A 16,781-nucleotide genomic window follows, 5' to 3' on the forward strand; every position below is an offset into this window, starting at 1 on the left:
AATGTGGTGACGTAGGGACGAGCGAGGGGACTGCTAACTGCAGTAACTGACAGGAAGTTAGCTAAAAGAACCATTCCGCTTACAGCACCTTTAATGCCTGTAGACAGAATAGTAAATTGTAACTCATATCATGCAATACCTACATTGAGCAGTTGTAGGCCTATATGTTTTTATGGGCTTTTTAACATGGGTTATTTAAAATGTATTGATTTATGTGAATCTGTAAGTGTTAAATACTGACTCCGTTCATCCAGCTGATGTAGGCGGAGGCACGGGTGAAGACGGTAGGCTTCTTGTTGGCGTTGCAGCCGGAAGAGGACACGAAGCTGGTCACACCGTGGACAACCCATTTACCACCGACACTGCAGTTCAGGGGGCCACCGGAGTCACCCTGGATTCAGAGAAAAATACATCACAGACAAGCGTACAGGAGTCAAAACTACATCATCCATTCAGCAGAGATGAAAAGCCAATACCGCCTTTTTCCATTTTTCACTTTACTAGTTCTCACTTGCTTTTCATATCTCAAAACGGCCCTTGAGTGAAGTTTGTACAGAACATGAACTTGGGAGACTGACACTTTCTTCAGCACAATCACTAGCCGGCCATCTTTGAAGCTGACTTATGACCTTCGCTGATACAGCAGGTAATACACCGCATGTGTCCTCCAGAATACTGTATCTTTCTTGTCAGGGATAAGGTAATAACCCTATCTGAACTCTAACTGGTTCTTCTCAGTGTTTTCCCCCAGTCTGTTTACACTCAAACATCAGTAACTGCTGTCCTAACCGCAGTGGTGACATCGTGGTTTAGGAAACAAACCTAGGAAAAATCCGAGATGGGAAGAAACTGCCCTTCTGAAATAAGCTGCCTTTATACAGTTGAAACTAATTAATCAGTTTATAATGCTTTATAGATCTGTGTTTAGCCAATTAAAAGAATAGGTTATGGGTTGCAAGCTTGAGAAAACCTCTCATAGTGGTCTTTATAATTTCCAATGTGTTACAATGCAGTTATAAATGTGAGTTATTCATTAAAAATGCTTTATAAATTGTTAAATGGATCTTGGCTAAGATCATCATCAATCTTTTTCCACAGATTGATAAAATGCTTAACAACCTATGAACTATATTTAAAGGCTACTCTCTCATGTTCTGCATTACTGGGATCAAAACCCTAACAGTTATTTGAAGCCTTTGAAAATAAATAATAAATACGAGTAAATCCCTTCTAAGACCTTACTGACTCACCTGGCAACCAGACTCCTTGTAGCCTCCTGCACAGACCATGGTGTCCTTGACGGTGCTGCCCCACCAGCCGTAGCTGGTGCAGGTCTTGTGGTCGACAACAGGCAGACTGGCCTGCTTCAGCTGGTTGGACAGCTGACCTCCAGCTGGAGACACAAGGGGAAATCAAACACTAGGCCAATGTGCCTTTAGAGGTGCTACGATTAACTTTAATTATTTCTGAAACTGTCTAATTTTGTCCTCTGATGATCATAAATGTAACAACAAACAAGACCATCAGTGCGAAGAATGCTATTTTAATATAGTTTTTCTTAATGCCTGTGTTTGTCAGCTGGTGTAGTAAAAGCACTGCCGCTTTTGTCCAAAGGGGGTGCAGGAATGAACAAAAACTTCCTCACAGAACCTTTAAAGAGGACCTATTATACTACTTTTCTGGTCTTAATTTCTTGTTTTACACTGCTATAATAATAATAATAATACATTTTATTTGTAAAGCACTTTTCATAAAGAATCTCAAAGTGCTACAGAAACCAGAAACAAAATAAACAAAAGACTAAGAGAAAATAAAATCAGACACGTTAAAATCAGTAGTAGATAAAACAGCTAAAAGAGATTAAATAGCAGAGAGAGAATAAGAACAACTAGGGACGACCTAGGAAAACCTGTCTAAACAAAAAAGTTTTAAGCCCTTTTTTAAAGGTGACCACAGACTGGGGTTGTCGTAGGTGTTCAGGGAGGGAGTTCCAGATGTGGGGGGCAGCGAAGCAGAAAGCTCGGTCTCCCATGGTGCGGAGTCGTGTGCGGGGCTGATGGAGGAGGTTGGTACTTAGAGACCGAAGGTTACGGGTGGATGAGTGAGGGGTAAGGAGGTCTTTGAGGTATTGCGGGGCGTTGCTGTAGATGCAAAGGTGGGTGATGAGGGCGATTTTGTATTGGATTCTTGAGGTTATGGGGAGCCAATGGAGGTCTTGAAGAATGGGGGTGATGTGGTCGTATTTGCGGGTTTTCGTCAGAGTTCGGGCAGCACAGTTCTGAATGAATTGAAGTTTCTGAAGGTGTTTGTTGGGTATGCCGATGAGCAGGCTGTTACAGTAATCAAGCCTGGAGGAGATTAGGGCGTGGACGAGTTTTTCTGCATCAGAGAAAGTGAGGAATGGGCGGAGTTTAGAAATGTTCTTGATATGGAAAAAACAGGTTTTGTACAGATGTTTGATGTGGCTTACAAAGGTAAGTTGTGGGTCCAGCTTCACACCAAGGTTGGTAACTGAGGTAGAGAGGGGGATGACTTGACCAGAGAAGGAGATGGTGGTTATGGGTGATGACTGGACCTGATGAGGGGTGCCAATTTGTATGGCTTCGGTTTTGGAACTGTTCAGCTGGAGGAAGTTGTGACTCATCCACGCCCTAATCTCCTCCAGGCAGTTGGAGAGGGTTAGAGTAGGTGATGATGAGCAGACCGGGGTTGAACGTAGGTTGGGGTCGGTTCGGAGGTACAACTGAGTGTCATCGGCATAGCAGTGAAAAGAGATGCCGTGCCGGCTGATGACACGACCCAGTGGCAGCATGTACAGGATAAAAAGGAGGGGTCCTAGGACAGATCCTTGGGGGACACCGCAAGTAACAGGGGCTGTTTGGGACCTGGCAGATCCCAGGCTGACATACTCTGTCCTGTCAGCGAGGTAAGAAGAGAACCAGTCCAGTGTGGAATGATGGAGACCAATGTCGGTGTGGAGGCGGTTCAGGAGAATATGGTGGTCGACAGTGTCAAAAGCCGCTGAAAGGTCGAGAAGGATGAGCAGGGAGGGGGATCCAGAATCGGCAGAGATGAGAAGGTCATTGGTTACCCTCAACAATGCTGTCTCTGTACTATGGGCAGAACGGAAACCAGATTGAAATATTTCAAACAATGAATGACGTTGTAGATGTTCCTGTAGCTGTACGGCAACAGCTTTTTCAAGCACTTTGGACAGGAATGGAAGATGGGAAATGGGCCGGTAGTTTGAGAGACAATCTGAGTCGAGGTTGGGTTTCTTCAGGAGAGGCTTGATAATGGCAGTTTTGAGTGAGGGCGGGACATGGCCGGAGTTTAACGAGTGGTTTATTATTTGTGTGATAAGAGGGCTTATGACAGACAGGTTTGATTTGATGAGTGTTGTAGGGATGGGATCCAGGGGGGAGGTGGAAGGCTTAATTTTTTTGATGAAACCCTCAACTTCAGTCTGTGTGACTGCAGCAAAGGTGCTGAGAGGTGCTGGTTGAGGGCAGGCAGATGGCAGAAATGGAGCTGGGGAGCCTGAGAGCTGGGACCGGATGGAATTGATCTTTTCTTTGAAAAATACAAGAAACCTGTTGCAGTGTTCTGCTGTGGGTTCTGTATGGGTTTGGTTTTTGGGGTTAAGGAGATAGAGCAACCTGACACAAATCACATCACAAAAAACTATGTAGATTTTCGGGAAGATCTTTCTCTTATTTTGGCGATCCAGCACGTCCTGTCAACACTTGAGTGTGTGTGCTTCGGCAATCTCCGCTCCCTCCGCCTGTGCATCGGCCATCTCCGCTACCCTCCCCCCCTCCTGCAAACCCCACTCCGTTGTGATTGGTTACCTTCCTTCCGGAACACTTTCAGTGGCGGGAAGCGCGAGCATGGACCTATAAGGGCGCGAGGCAGACGCGAGGCAGACGCGAACAGGGAAGTGACAGCATTACCATACATGGAAACATCCGCGTGGTGACTTCACAAAGTTACATGCGACGTTACATGAACACGTGACTTCTCGACTGGCTAGAATAGTGTTTAGTGCTCAGCACAGACATCCCAGACGGTCAGCAGGGAATACGTCGAAATGCATGTAAGTCATTATTTGATAATTTAGTATGGTTAAGCATGACTATGAATCATCATAACAACGTTTATAGGTCATAAAAGTCAAAAAGCATCATAGGTCCTCTTTAAACTAAATGTGAAGTTATGTACAGATTACTTTCTATGTAAACACATACTGATATCAATACTGGGTTTTATATTAGGAAGTGTATCTGTCTTTTAGACTCACTCTGGGTGCGTCCCCATCCGGTGATGTAGCAGGGGTTGTTGTTGGGCAGGACCTGGCCAGAGGGAGGCAGAGCGCCGAGCTGGACCTTGTTGTTGAGAGAAGCCTCGGTGGACAGTTGCAGGAGAGCAATGTCGTACCTGAGGGTCACACCAACACATCCTCAAGTTTGTGACTAATCTGTGACTTCTCTTGCTATTAATAAAAGCTGTGTTTATGAGTTGGCAGTTTTTATGTTAAAGGCTCAAGTATTTAATTTTCTGGAGATTAATTTTTCAATTTAACACACTATTCCTGAAGCCCAGCGTGACATCTTCGATTCACTTCCTTTTTCTGACCTTCTCACAGTCCAAAACCCAAATAAATTAAATTACACAGCTTTAAATTGAAGCAAAGGAGCAAATCCACACAAATGGGAAGCTGCAGTCAAGTATTTAATACACTAATGTAATCTCCCAATAATGTGGCTGTTATATAGGGGGGAACGGGGAATGTGAGCCATCGGGTAATGTGAGACACCCCCTGTATCTAGGCAATGGAACACATTTTTGGTCATGTGAGATATATATTTTCAAGCCCCATTTTCAATGTAAAAGTAAATTTTCTTGCTGTCAACTTAATCGATTGTTGTGCCAAAGCAAATTGATTCAGGTAGAAAAACTTCTATCATACATGTTGATGAACTACCAACATATGAAACCATGTGATGATGCTAGCTAAAGATTAGCCTGAATTGCTACGAGAGTTAGTTTTTTTTCAAATTGTGGCAGTGGGGTAAAGTGAGACAAATGCTGTGGGGTAAAGTGAGACAGTGTCTGTGCCCTCTTTTAATGAATCCATTGTATTTGAGGTAGCAAGGAGAATAGTTTCAATAAGACAAAAGACAATGTAGGCTGGAGGTGGGGGTTGATGGTTGAAGGGGTGTCAGCAAGGGCATGGTTTGGCAAGTATGTATGTGGGGGACAGGAGAGTGACCTTTAACATCAATAGACTCTAAGTAATATGTCTTTATTCAATTAATGATCCTAATAAAACAAATGCAAAAAAATATTAATCAAAGACTCAAAAGATGGAAAATGACAGTTGGGTCTAGTCCTGTGTTCCAAGTCCCAGGCTGTTCTAGCTGGTTCTGATTGTTCATTTCCCCCAGACACTAGCTGGCTCTAAGGGTCCTGTGTTCTGACCCCCAGACTGTGTTTTAATCTAACTGGTTCTATCTGTCATTTGAATGTTAATTATTGAATATGAATTATATGTTATATTTGATCAGAGTTACTTTCAAGTGTTTAGAAAATGTTTTTCTTAATTGAACAAACTCCATGATTCTGTTACTAGTCCGACATTAGTTTTGGAATATTTGGTTTTCAAGCTAGCTGTCAGGATTCTAACTGTTACAACATGTGTTGTTATGGTAGTTTCAGAGAGGAAAAAGTAAGTGGATCAGTTTACCCCCTTGATTTCTCTGGTCTGTCTCAGTTAACCCCACAGCTGGGGTAAACTGAGACACAAGACAACTTTTTTTAAAACAATCATATTTTCACTGCCATTCGTCATGAATATTTCTAGCCTAGTGCTACCAGACCATCGTACTAAGTGAAATTAAAATTGAGCGGAAGTAGGTAGGCGGGCGGAGCCAGGCTAGCTCCTTTCTAGGAAACATCCTGAATTAATGGGAAATGTGTACATTTGACTGATAAATCATTTTAGCTCCCTTAGAGGGGAACAAATGTAAAAAGTGTCTCACATTACCCCGTTCTCCCCTATATATATGTTTACAAAAAAGCGAGAATGCATTAGGTTCGTATAATATGTGATGTACATAAGTATGAGCTATGTTTGGATGCAGAAGTGTCTGAAAATATGTCCAGTCAACCACATACCCTCCAGCGACGTTGGCGGAGTTCCACCCGGGGTGGAGGTAGACTCTGCTCACGCTCATGTACTGCTCACCGCCCTCATTGGAGTTGAGGCTGTGCTCTCCTAGAACAACACGCCAAGTCCTGGAACTGTGGACATACAAAAAGATTAAAACTTTAACTTTCCCAATACTTGTCCCATCTGGCAGTTCAGTACTCTTTAGTAACCCTGGGACAACTGTTACTGTAGTGTCAATGTTAGATTGCAATATTTGGCAAGAATGACACAATGTTCCAAATAGGTTTTAAACTCATGATGTCTTGGTATTGCTCTAAGGCCACCAGCTATAATGAATGAAATACATTTGTGTAAATATTCAGCGCAGTTGGAATCGTTGGAATACATATCCTGCTACTTTCATTAATATCTCAATGAGTTTTTAGGCTTAGAAACTATTCAGTAAGGCATTAAACTCTCACCGGTCCACGCAGTGAGCAGCGGTCATGACCCATCCTCTCCTGATCAGGGTTCCTCCGCAGGTGTGGTAGAAGCTGCTGCCAGATTTGTACTGAAGAGAGATCTAACCAAACGACAACAGACAGTGTTATAAAATCAAAGAAACTGAACCATTAACATTTTATTTTTTGCCAAATCTTTCCTGGTTAGCTTTCTAGTAGCATAGGGAGATGTACTCATTAATGCAACTTGTGTGACATAGTTTCAACAGATGTGCCATGTGGCTGAGGAGCAGCTGGAGAACACCACTAAAAACATTTCCTCAATTGTATTGATGTTCCAGTTGTAAAAGCTTTCTTTTCTTGAGTATATCCACATTGTTCTCCTCTTTAGTCTACTGCACTACACTTAAGAGCAAAATATATATTTTTTTACACCACTACATTTATCAAACAGCTTTTATTTTTAATACAAAACATGATCGATTATAAAATATGATTAATTTGATAGATTTAAAGACTTTCATACCCACACTGTTTTCAGTAAAACAGGAAAGTCCTTTTTTTTTATTTTGAATGCCTTTTTGACATTGTGGCATTGCTGCTTTCCTCGCTCTTTTGTAAATCAAACGAAGCATTGAGTACACTACAATACCTGCCAGGGCCAGGAGTTGGGTCTGGCCACCTCGCCTCCCACAACTCTCCCCTCAACACTGTCATCATCCTCCAGGTACCTGGGCTGGGGCTCCAGCTCAGCCAGCACTGAGCAAAGCAGAGACAAAAGACACATTACAGTCAGACATCAGGGATATTCACGCGTGTTAGGAGTCTAAAGATCGAATAATGAGGAAAATGGTGAAAACTTATTGTACAGGTCTTACCAAGGGCTGCTAGAGTGGTCAACAATAGAAATCTGAGCATGTTTGCAGTCGCCTGAAACTTTCTGCACTGGAGACCTTGTTCCAGTGCTTTTATACCCTAAAGGCCCCTGTTACTGATAGTGAGACTTGTTCAATAACCAGCAGCTTGGTCTGTCTCACAGTTATCACTATACAGTTGGGAAGGGAGAGATTCAAATGTAGACCTGCTGACTCTGCCACTGAATTAATTATTTCCACTTGTGCTGGCCACCACTGTCAGATATGAGATTTTCCCACAGGGAGGTTTTCTTTTTCTTTGACAATGCTTAACCGTCAAATGTAATGTAGTACAATGTTTTGTAGTGAAGCGATCTTTAACCGTAGATCATGTGTATACACTACAAATGTTTATTCACCCTTTTACACATGTTTTCACCACACTTTACTAAATGGCTTTCAACTATTTTTTTTATAATTTGCTCACATCGAGCCTTAGTTAGCAGGTCTGGGGACATCTTGACTCTTTCCCCAGAAACAGTCAATGCACTTTGTTATAACTTAAGGTGTTGGAAAGCCAACATGAGACTACTGGGATTGGTCAGAGTAAAAGCTTTTTTGCACAGACAATAATTTGTCAAATCCTCTTAAGATTGTCCCTTTAGTGCCTGAAAGTGTGTTTCAATGTATTTTCATGTTTGAGCACAATTTGTAAACTAGCTGGAGAACACATTAATAACAGTTTCATATAGGTGCAAGTAGGTAAAGGTTAAAATAGTATGATAATGCTATTTTTAGCTCGATTTTTAAACATTTTGAACATGTGAATCCATGTTTTAGTCAAAGCTGCTATAAAGTCAACAAGGAGCTGTTCCAGCTGTTTGACAGCTGAGCTCCGGCTTTGCAGAAGGTTGAGGGGACATGTTCAGAGGAGTCACCGTAATGAGTTTATGATATATGTTACAAGTTGGTGTTCTCTCTGTTGCCTTTTGGGCGTCAATACGCCCTAGCTGTTTGTAAGACAAACCACTCCGCAAACAATAATGAACTCCCTCTGTGGTCAAACTTTGAAATTCTTCATAGTTATTTTATTCTATTTATATTTTTCTTGACATGCTTTGTCTTGGCATGTTTATGTGCATAATTGATATGCACATAATACAGTATTAACCCTATGTATAATCTATTTATATATAGCTTTCTCACATCTATGCTCCTTGGTGTTTGTCTTCTTGTGTGGCATTTGTTCCGTGTACAAGACAACCTGCCGCTCATAATTAGTGATATTAATAAAGTTGTTTGAATTTAATTGAATTAAAGAGACTACAAGGAACTCGTCTCTTACATTTTCAGATGTTGTCGAAATGTTGCTTCATAGTCAGATTTTTCCTCAGATGGTCATAATTGATCTGTAGCAGCAAACGAAACCATGAGCAAAAACAACGCTATTTTCATAAAGGTATTAGCATTGCCTTTGCCTGAAAACATTTCCACTTTGTCGCTGGAATCAACAAGGTGTCGCTGGAATAAAAAAAAACTTACAATTCCCTTTAGCCACTTTACAGTAACATAGCCTAACATCAGTTTTCAATGCTTATTAAAGTGAACAACCCTGAGGCTACACTTCAGCATTCCACTTTGAGCCTCTGATAAGTATTCATGAAGCCTAGTGGAGGTGATATTATAGCTGTGTTCACTCAAGTGTAACCACTTCAATGTACAGCTGAAAAAGGGCTGACATATAGTCGGTCAGGCATCAGTGGTTAATTTCATCTTGCCAGTATTATTGAGAATCCAGGATGTAGACATGATCGTTATTATACTGTTCTGTACGGCTTTAACTCTCCGACTGCTCGTACCAACTACAAATCCCAGAACTGCTAGGCAACCGTTTGACAACTCAACTACGGCATGCTGTATGATCTGATCCCTGTTCTGCACTTCTCCAACAACACCACAGCAGGTTAACAGTGTGGACATGACCTTACAGTCAGGCTTACCAGTGGCGTGCACAGGTAGACCTGAAGTGGTGCTGAAGCACCTGCCCTTTTCCCCTGGCCCAATCAAGTGCCCTTTTGAAAAAAATTAAAATAAAATCTGTAAATTCGTTTTTTTATTTTTTTATTTATTTTTTTTTATTATACAGTGTATGTGGCCCATTCCGACATTATCATCTATAAATGCTCAACGATTAAAAACGTTTGACAATAATGCCCCAATAAATATGCCCCCCCTCCTCCTCCTCCTCCGCACACACTTCCTTTGTCAACGTGAACGCGCAGAGTGGACACAAACGGAGGCGCGTTGCCGCAGCAGTTCACAGCTGCTGCTGCACACACACACCTACTCCCCGGCCTGCCCTGCCCTGCCCCACCAGCGAGGTAACACATACATGAATGGAGTCAAGGGTGTATTGTTTGCCCCTAAGCCTCAGTTGCCAAGCTATAACTTGCATTTATTTGTCTCTGTTATAAAGTAGCCTCTATCATGCAGCGCCACACAGCTGAGCATAAATTAGCCGACTGCTTAACAAGCTAGCCCAAAAAAAAAATAGATATGAGTGATGAACACAACTAATGTCGGCGGATTTTGTCATTGGTGCAGCATGTGAATCTATCAGTATGCTGAATATTTAGTGGTTTAGGTTTACTTTAGGCTATATAATTAACACATGCAGTAATTTATTTGCTAAATGACAAACAGGCAATTCCCAATTGCAGTAGCCTTGTGCCTGGTTGTATGTAACCAAGCAGTCTTATTTTATATGGTTGGTCTCTTTTTATTTACAAATCGCAGCATAATGCCTAGAAAGGAGAGGTTAAAATGAAAAAGAAAGGGAGCTACCGCAGGCAGCCCAGGGGAGCAGCTCTCTGCTCTCCTGGAGGAAAGCATCCACCAGCAGCAAGGAGGAAGATGAAGATGAAAGGTCAGAGTCAAGACCAGAGTCATTTGAACTGTTTAGGGCCTTTTAAAGCTCAGATTTTAATGTTGAACTGTTCCTCAAATGTTATTGAAATATCTTAAAAGCTGTCCACACATTTTATTTTAACTACGCAAAGTGGGTTGGTGGTACTAAATCAGTCATGAAGCTATATAAGCTAATTATATTATTTTGTCCCAACCATAAGTCATTTCTATGTTACAAGACTCACAGTAATCTTGTATTTACCTTAATAGGATATTATTAGTACGGAGATCAGGGGCCTAACGAAGACTTCAAAGAGAGAATTCGGGATAAGGGATTATTTTAAAAAATCTGAACTGAACTTTTTTTTTCAAACATGCACATTTTTTCTTTCTGCTTTTTGGTAATTCTGTGTCTCCAAATTATTCCAGAAAATAGTACTAAATAGCCCACTTTGACACAGATGATTTAGCTGTAGCTTTCTTCTGAAAGTGCACCAGATTGATGAATTTTACTTTAAAAGGTTCAAATTTTTCAGGGTCCCAAACACAGTCTCCCAAATTCCTTTGAGAAACACTCTATGTGTGGCCGGGTATTAAAAGTCATTAGGCCTGGGGGGGATTTTGTACAAGTACCCTTAAAATTATTTGGTCATTCATCGATAGAATATATTGTGCCCTTTTTTTTGCACTGAGCACCTGCCCCCCAAAATGTCTGTGCACGCCACTGAGGCTTACTGTATACAAACTACTATCGCACTGTTAAAAATGATGTCTGTTAGGTCAGTGTCTATTAGAAAAACAGCTGATTTAAAGGAATAGTTTGACATCTTGAGGAATAGGTATTCTCTTTCTCTCCCAAAGCTAGAATAAACAATTGAAGCTATGCTTTCATGTCTGTGCAGCCTGTACTAATTTTTATTTACGAGAATTTACAATAAATGGTAAGCCAGAAGTCCGAAGAAAAGCTGTGAGTGTGGGGCTCATGTCGAACAGATTAAAAGGCCCCCTAAGCAACACACAAGACCATCAGTCTCCCTGTCAGTTATTTACATTCTGTTTATAGCAAAGCTGCCACATGTGTACAGTTCCCAGGCAGACTTATCAAGAATCTATTACACCCTCCATTAATGCTGCAGTGTTCCCAGCCTCTTTCTTCTAAAATGTCACAAAATCACCAGAGAGGCAACAGAAAGGGTAACTCAAAACCCTCTGTGTATTGAACGCAGTGTGGGTTTGTATGACCAAATTATGATGAGAACCCAAAAAAAGAACACATTTAATCAGTTTTATTTGAAGGGGAACAAAACAGGAATAATACAAAGGAACAGGCCAAACTAAAAACTCAGAACCACATTATATTTGCATGATGCTAAAAAAATAAGAAGTGTGTACTCAGGTCCTTGGTACAGCCCCTGAGTGCAATGTCTGCTCGTCTTTGTATTTGTCTCGTTTTTGTCACTTAGTTAACTCGCTGAGCGCTGACAATCACATGCTGCACTGAAGAGGAAAATCGTAAATGTGAACGTTAAGGAGTAATTAGATAGTGGTGTGTTAGGTGTTCAGGATTCATCTCGATGTCTGTGCCTGATACACCAGTGTTACAATGTACAAGGCCATTGCTAGGGAAATATTAAGAATTGACTGTTAATAAAGTCCACCCTGAGAAATGTTTTTTTTAGAACTTTTTTTTACTGGCCACCATTCAATTGAATTGATTGTGGGCTTATGGAGTGTGTTGCATGCCATAGGCTACCGGGCACCAAGCTGACTATTCCATGGACATGACATACTGTATTGAGTTAACTCAGCTTAGATGGCAACCGAAGTGACCCGAGGATGAAACCAAGAACAATTTATTTTTTTACAGAACTGGCAACCAATTAGACAATAAAGCAGTAGACTAGCTTAGGGTCCCCTTGTCTGTATTCTTTTTTTATGAACATGAAACAATAAATAAATACAAATTGTACTCCCGAAAACAAAACTCAAACATTCAGTGCCATTTTGCCAACAAAGAGTGACACAACCCAATACGCTGAGAGAAGCAAAACAAGTAGCATCAGGATACTATGGTAAAACAAAGAAGAAGAAAAGAATAATAAAAGATAGTCTCTCAGTTTTAAGTATGTGGGATGCGATATGGATGTGTTCTGGCTTTCTTTTATTTCCTGTATTTTATTTGTAGGTGTTTGCATGCCACGCCACAAGGGGCAGTAGCAAGACGGTGATGGGTCACGACACAATCAAGTAATTATTAGCCAAAGGCGTGTAGCCCAGTCTATGGTTAGCTAACTCACTGTATTTGGACCGGAGTGAGAGCCCTATAGACTCACACAAGTGTCACCAAATTATAAGCTACATTATGAATTTTGCACAAGTACTAACAGCTAAGGAAGCTATATTCTCCAATCTACAGCTACAGCCAGACAGCGGAAGCAAGCGACCCAGGATTTACTACCGGTATGTGTGTCAAGAAACATATTGCAGCGTTTCAGATATTTACATCACATTTCATGTGATGTTGTGCAGAGTTGTCAATTTTCAAACTTCCGTAGTATTTTCTTTTTCACTTCAACATGAAGGCTACTGGCAAAGATAAGTATTAGCACTTCCACAGCTTTTTGTTTGATTTATTTATATTGGTTGCATTCCGAATCGCATACTCTTTCTTTTTTCTATTCTACATACTACATCCGAAGATAAAAAGAATCTAGTTAGGATGCAGTAGGCATACTATTGGGACATTCTTTACTCTCTTATTTCATCATAACATTGCGCCTTGATCTTGCCTCTTGCTTTTATATCCGTCGCATCCCCGTTTGTTTTCATATGGAGGCTTCGTCGATGTTACGTCACTTCACGTGCGCACTGGATTGTGGGTCAGAATCGCCCAAATAGGATGCACTTTTCAACCATGTTTTCAACACTAACAATCTTGGCCGCATGAAGTAGGACATCCGGGTACTTCTAACCATCCTAAATCTGGCCACAAGAATCGGGACATCCTAAATCTTTTTTTCTACATACTATATAGTAGAAAGTATGCGATTCGGAACGCAACCTTATTTTCAAACAAGTGTGTGCATTTCTTCCTGCAGTGCTGCTCCCTGCATTTCCAGACTCAATCTTTGACTCATCGATCACTAAAGCATAGGGGGTAAAACTTATCAAAACACTTCTAGCCTATTTAAGCTTGGTTTTCCCTTTGTGTGAATTCTGCTTCCTACATTTCTAAGTGAAACTGTTGCAGTAGCTTCTTTACAGTTAAGCCTTGTAAATTGAGCTGAGATTGCCGGTAAAAGGGCACTTGTGGTCCATCTGCGACTTTATCACCATTTACTGAAACCCAGAAAGTATTTCAAAGACTTTCCTTCGGCCCTGAAGTGGCTTCACTTTAATGATATATTAGTTGTATATTCATTTCATGAATTGATAGGTTTAGATGTCTTCTATAGATTTTCTTTGCTGGTTAGGAAGATGCAAAGAAATAGGACCATTTATCATGACAAAAAACAACTGTTTGCATAAACCCTCTGATAAGAAATAATCATGACTCAATGTTTGATCAAGTTTATTTTTTGTAGATTGATGCAAGACAAGTGAGGATGAACAGTAGTTGGTCTAATGTGGCCTCTGTCTTTTTGCTGCTACACAGATGACTCTTCCATTTAATACATGATCTGAAAAACAGAAGAATCAAGTTAAACAAGATACATGACATTCTATAAAAAAACAATATCTTAACTAATATTCTTTTACTGATGTTTTTTTAAATACATCCTTAATACTAACAGAGTCCATCCATTCGATGTAGGCGGAGACACGGGTGAAGACGGTGGGCTTCTTGGGAGCGTTGCATCCCAAACCAGACACAAAGCTGGCAATGCCAGTGACGACGTATTTTCCATTGACAAGGCAGTTCAGGGGTCCGCCAGAGTCACCCTGAGAGGAGAGAGAGAGAGGGATATAGAGAGAGCTGCATCGTTAGTATTATGGACTTATTATCCTAGATAGATAGTTGTCACCGCTGTATCTTAATCACTCCAATAATTAATTTGCATTCAAATATCTTTAAAGATATTTTTTAGCATTTTTATGCTTTATTGATAGTGTAGAGACAGAGTTGTAATGGGGCAGAGAGGGGAGTGACATGCAGAGAATGACCGCGGGCTGGAATCGAACCCGGGTCCGCTGCTGGCCGAGGCCCATGGGGGGGACGCCCTACCAACTGAGCTAAGGGCGCCCCCTTGCATTCAAATATCTAAGTCTAAGTCCCTTTCTTTTTTATAAGACTCTGTAATACAACTTTTACTATTTTTATTCCACTCACGTTGCATCCAGCCTCAGCGCCACCACCACCACAGACCATGGTGTTCTTGACGGTGCTGCCCCACCAGCCTCTGCTGGTGCAGGTCTCGTGGTCGACCATAGGAAGGTAGGCCTGCTTCAGCTGGGCGGAAAGGCTGCCACCAGCTGCACGAGGTGAAATTAAAAAAATTGTAAGACACATTTTACATTACCAGAAAATACCCAACCAAGACTTTGAAACTGACAGGTGCTCAGAGGGACCACACAATCAACCTACTGGCGGTGCGACCCCATCCGGTGATGTAGCAGAGGTTGTTGTGAGGCAGGATCTGGCCGGAGGGAGGCAGAGAGCCAAGCTGGGCGACAGAGTTCAGGGTGACCTCAGAGGACAGACGGAGCAGGGCAATGTCCCACCTGAGGTGGACATCCATTGGTTAAACAGGAGGAACCAAATAATTACTATGTACAGATATAAACCTACTAGAGAAGACCAGTTACTGAAGGGAATGTTCTTACTACATGCAAGCTCTAAACTCACAGGTTTGCCCAAAGATATTTGAGATATGGATACCATTCAGAACATAATTTTCGTGTATAAAAATAATGGTGTGTGCCTCTTAAAATCAACAAAAATCTAGGTTGAAGATCACAATGCAAAAAAACTTGTCTGTTACCCATTGGCCACGTTGTTGCTGTTCCATCCAGAATGGATGTAAACGTTTCGGACGGTCATGATCTGCTCCTTGCCACTCACGCTGTTGAGGTCATGTTCGCCAACAACAACACGCCATTCCCTCTTGCTGTAATATTTCCAAAATAAAAGCAAAGAGAAACACAATATTTTCAATGATTAAATATAACTGTGGCTTACTAATTGCGTATCAACCGCAGCCTCATGAATTCTGATAAGTCAAATTATGCCAATATACAACCCCTGGTTTTGTTTGTTTTCATTCCTTTGTTTGGAGACTTTTGTTTCTTTCCATATCAAATGAACGAATCACATTTATATGTGACAGTTATAAATGAGGCTGTGTGAAGTTAACTCATGCCGGTGACATTTGAAAATACTGAAATCAATCATACTTCAGTATTGTGATAGAAGTTGTTTATGGATATTCAAGCAAAAGTAATCAGAGAATGTGCCCCAATACACTCAGAATGCAGCAAAATAATACTGAGTCTATGCTGTAGTTAATCATAATGTTACCTGTCCACACAGTGAGCAGCTGTCATAACCCAGCCTCTCTCAATCAGGGTTCCTCCGCATGTGTGGTGGAACCTGCTGCCAGATTTGTACTGAAGAGAGATCTAAGGGGGGGGAAAAACAGACAGTGTTCTGTATGTTTGAAAATTTTTAATTAATGTCTTTTGATATGGTGAAACTGTAAACTGTATAATTAAAAATAATATCAATGTTGCTGAAAACAATGCCTTTAGTTGTTTTTGGTGTTTAAGTACCTGCCAGGGCCAGGAGTTGGGTGAAGCCACCTCACCTCCCACAACCCTTTCAAAGCTTTCCTCCAGATACCTGGGCTGGGGCTCCAGCTCAGCCAGCACTGGTTAAAAACACAAAAATTGGGTTATAGATGTAGAGTTTACTGGTACAGCCGAGTCTCTAGAACTCCTGTGCGTTGACTAAACGAAAAACAAATGACTGACTGACTGACTGACTGGAGATTAACAGAGTGAATGGAACAAAAAGAGATCAATAATGAATAGTAATACAGAGCTGTGTGCTGTTATTTTCTTACCCAGGGCTGCCAGACTCGTCAACACAAGAAACCTCAACATGTCTGCGGTTTGTCACAATGTTATGCAAAGGATGGATGTTTCCCTTCTTCTTTTATACCTCAACTTGACGTTTGCCAGTGGGGAAAAGTGCGGCTGTTCTTTCCACTGTGACACAAGCCAAGTCTGCACCTGCGGTCTTTCTCGCACCGTTATCAGTGGGTTACCTCACACCACCTGCTTTGACCACTAAAAAAGAAATGACACGTAGGCTGACAAATATATCATCGGATGACATGAGTCACAGTGGTTCAAACAACTTGGGAGAGAATGTATCATATTTGATGAATATTTACATAAAAAAGCATC

General features: G+C 41.3%; 2 protein-coding genes across 2 annotated transcripts; both read right to left on the bottom strand.

Moving 5' to 3' along the window:
* Nucleotides 1-229: 229 nt before the first annotated feature.
* LOC307249423 (elastase-1-like) lies at nt 230-7,557 on the bottom strand (the record flags this gene model as incomplete). The annotated part of the gene is made up of 7 exons (XM_080026135.1): nt 7,491-7,557; nt 7,265-7,371; nt 6,634-6,734; nt 6,178-6,303; nt 4,301-4,437; nt 1,251-1,393; nt 230-391 (listed from the first exon to the last, which is right to left on the bottom strand). Exons 1-7 carry the CDS (start codon nt 7,528-7,530, stop codon nt 230-232), a joined length of 816 nt encoding a protein of 271 aa, XP_079882261.1. The 5' UTR covers nt 7,531-7,557.
* Nucleotides 7,558-14,041: 6,484 nt separating this feature from the next.
* Nucleotides 14,042-16,475, bottom strand: LOC307249272 (elastase-1-like; the record flags this gene model as incomplete). The annotated part of the gene is made up of 8 exons (XM_080025916.1): nt 14,042-14,053; nt 14,151-14,315; nt 14,704-14,846; nt 14,959-15,095; nt 15,356-15,481; nt 15,892-15,992; nt 16,143-16,240; nt 16,436-16,475. 8 exons carry the CDS (start codon nt 16,473-16,475, stop codon nt 14,042-14,044), a joined length of 822 nt encoding a protein of 273 aa, XP_079882042.1.
* Nucleotides 16,476-16,781: the final 306 nt, after the last annotated feature.

This window comes from Ammodytes marinus, assembly GCF_949987685.1.
Source record: "Ammodytes marinus genome assembly, chromosome: 4".
NCBI lineage: Eukaryota > Metazoa > Chordata > Actinopteri > Uranoscopiformes > Ammodytidae > Ammodytes > Ammodytes marinus.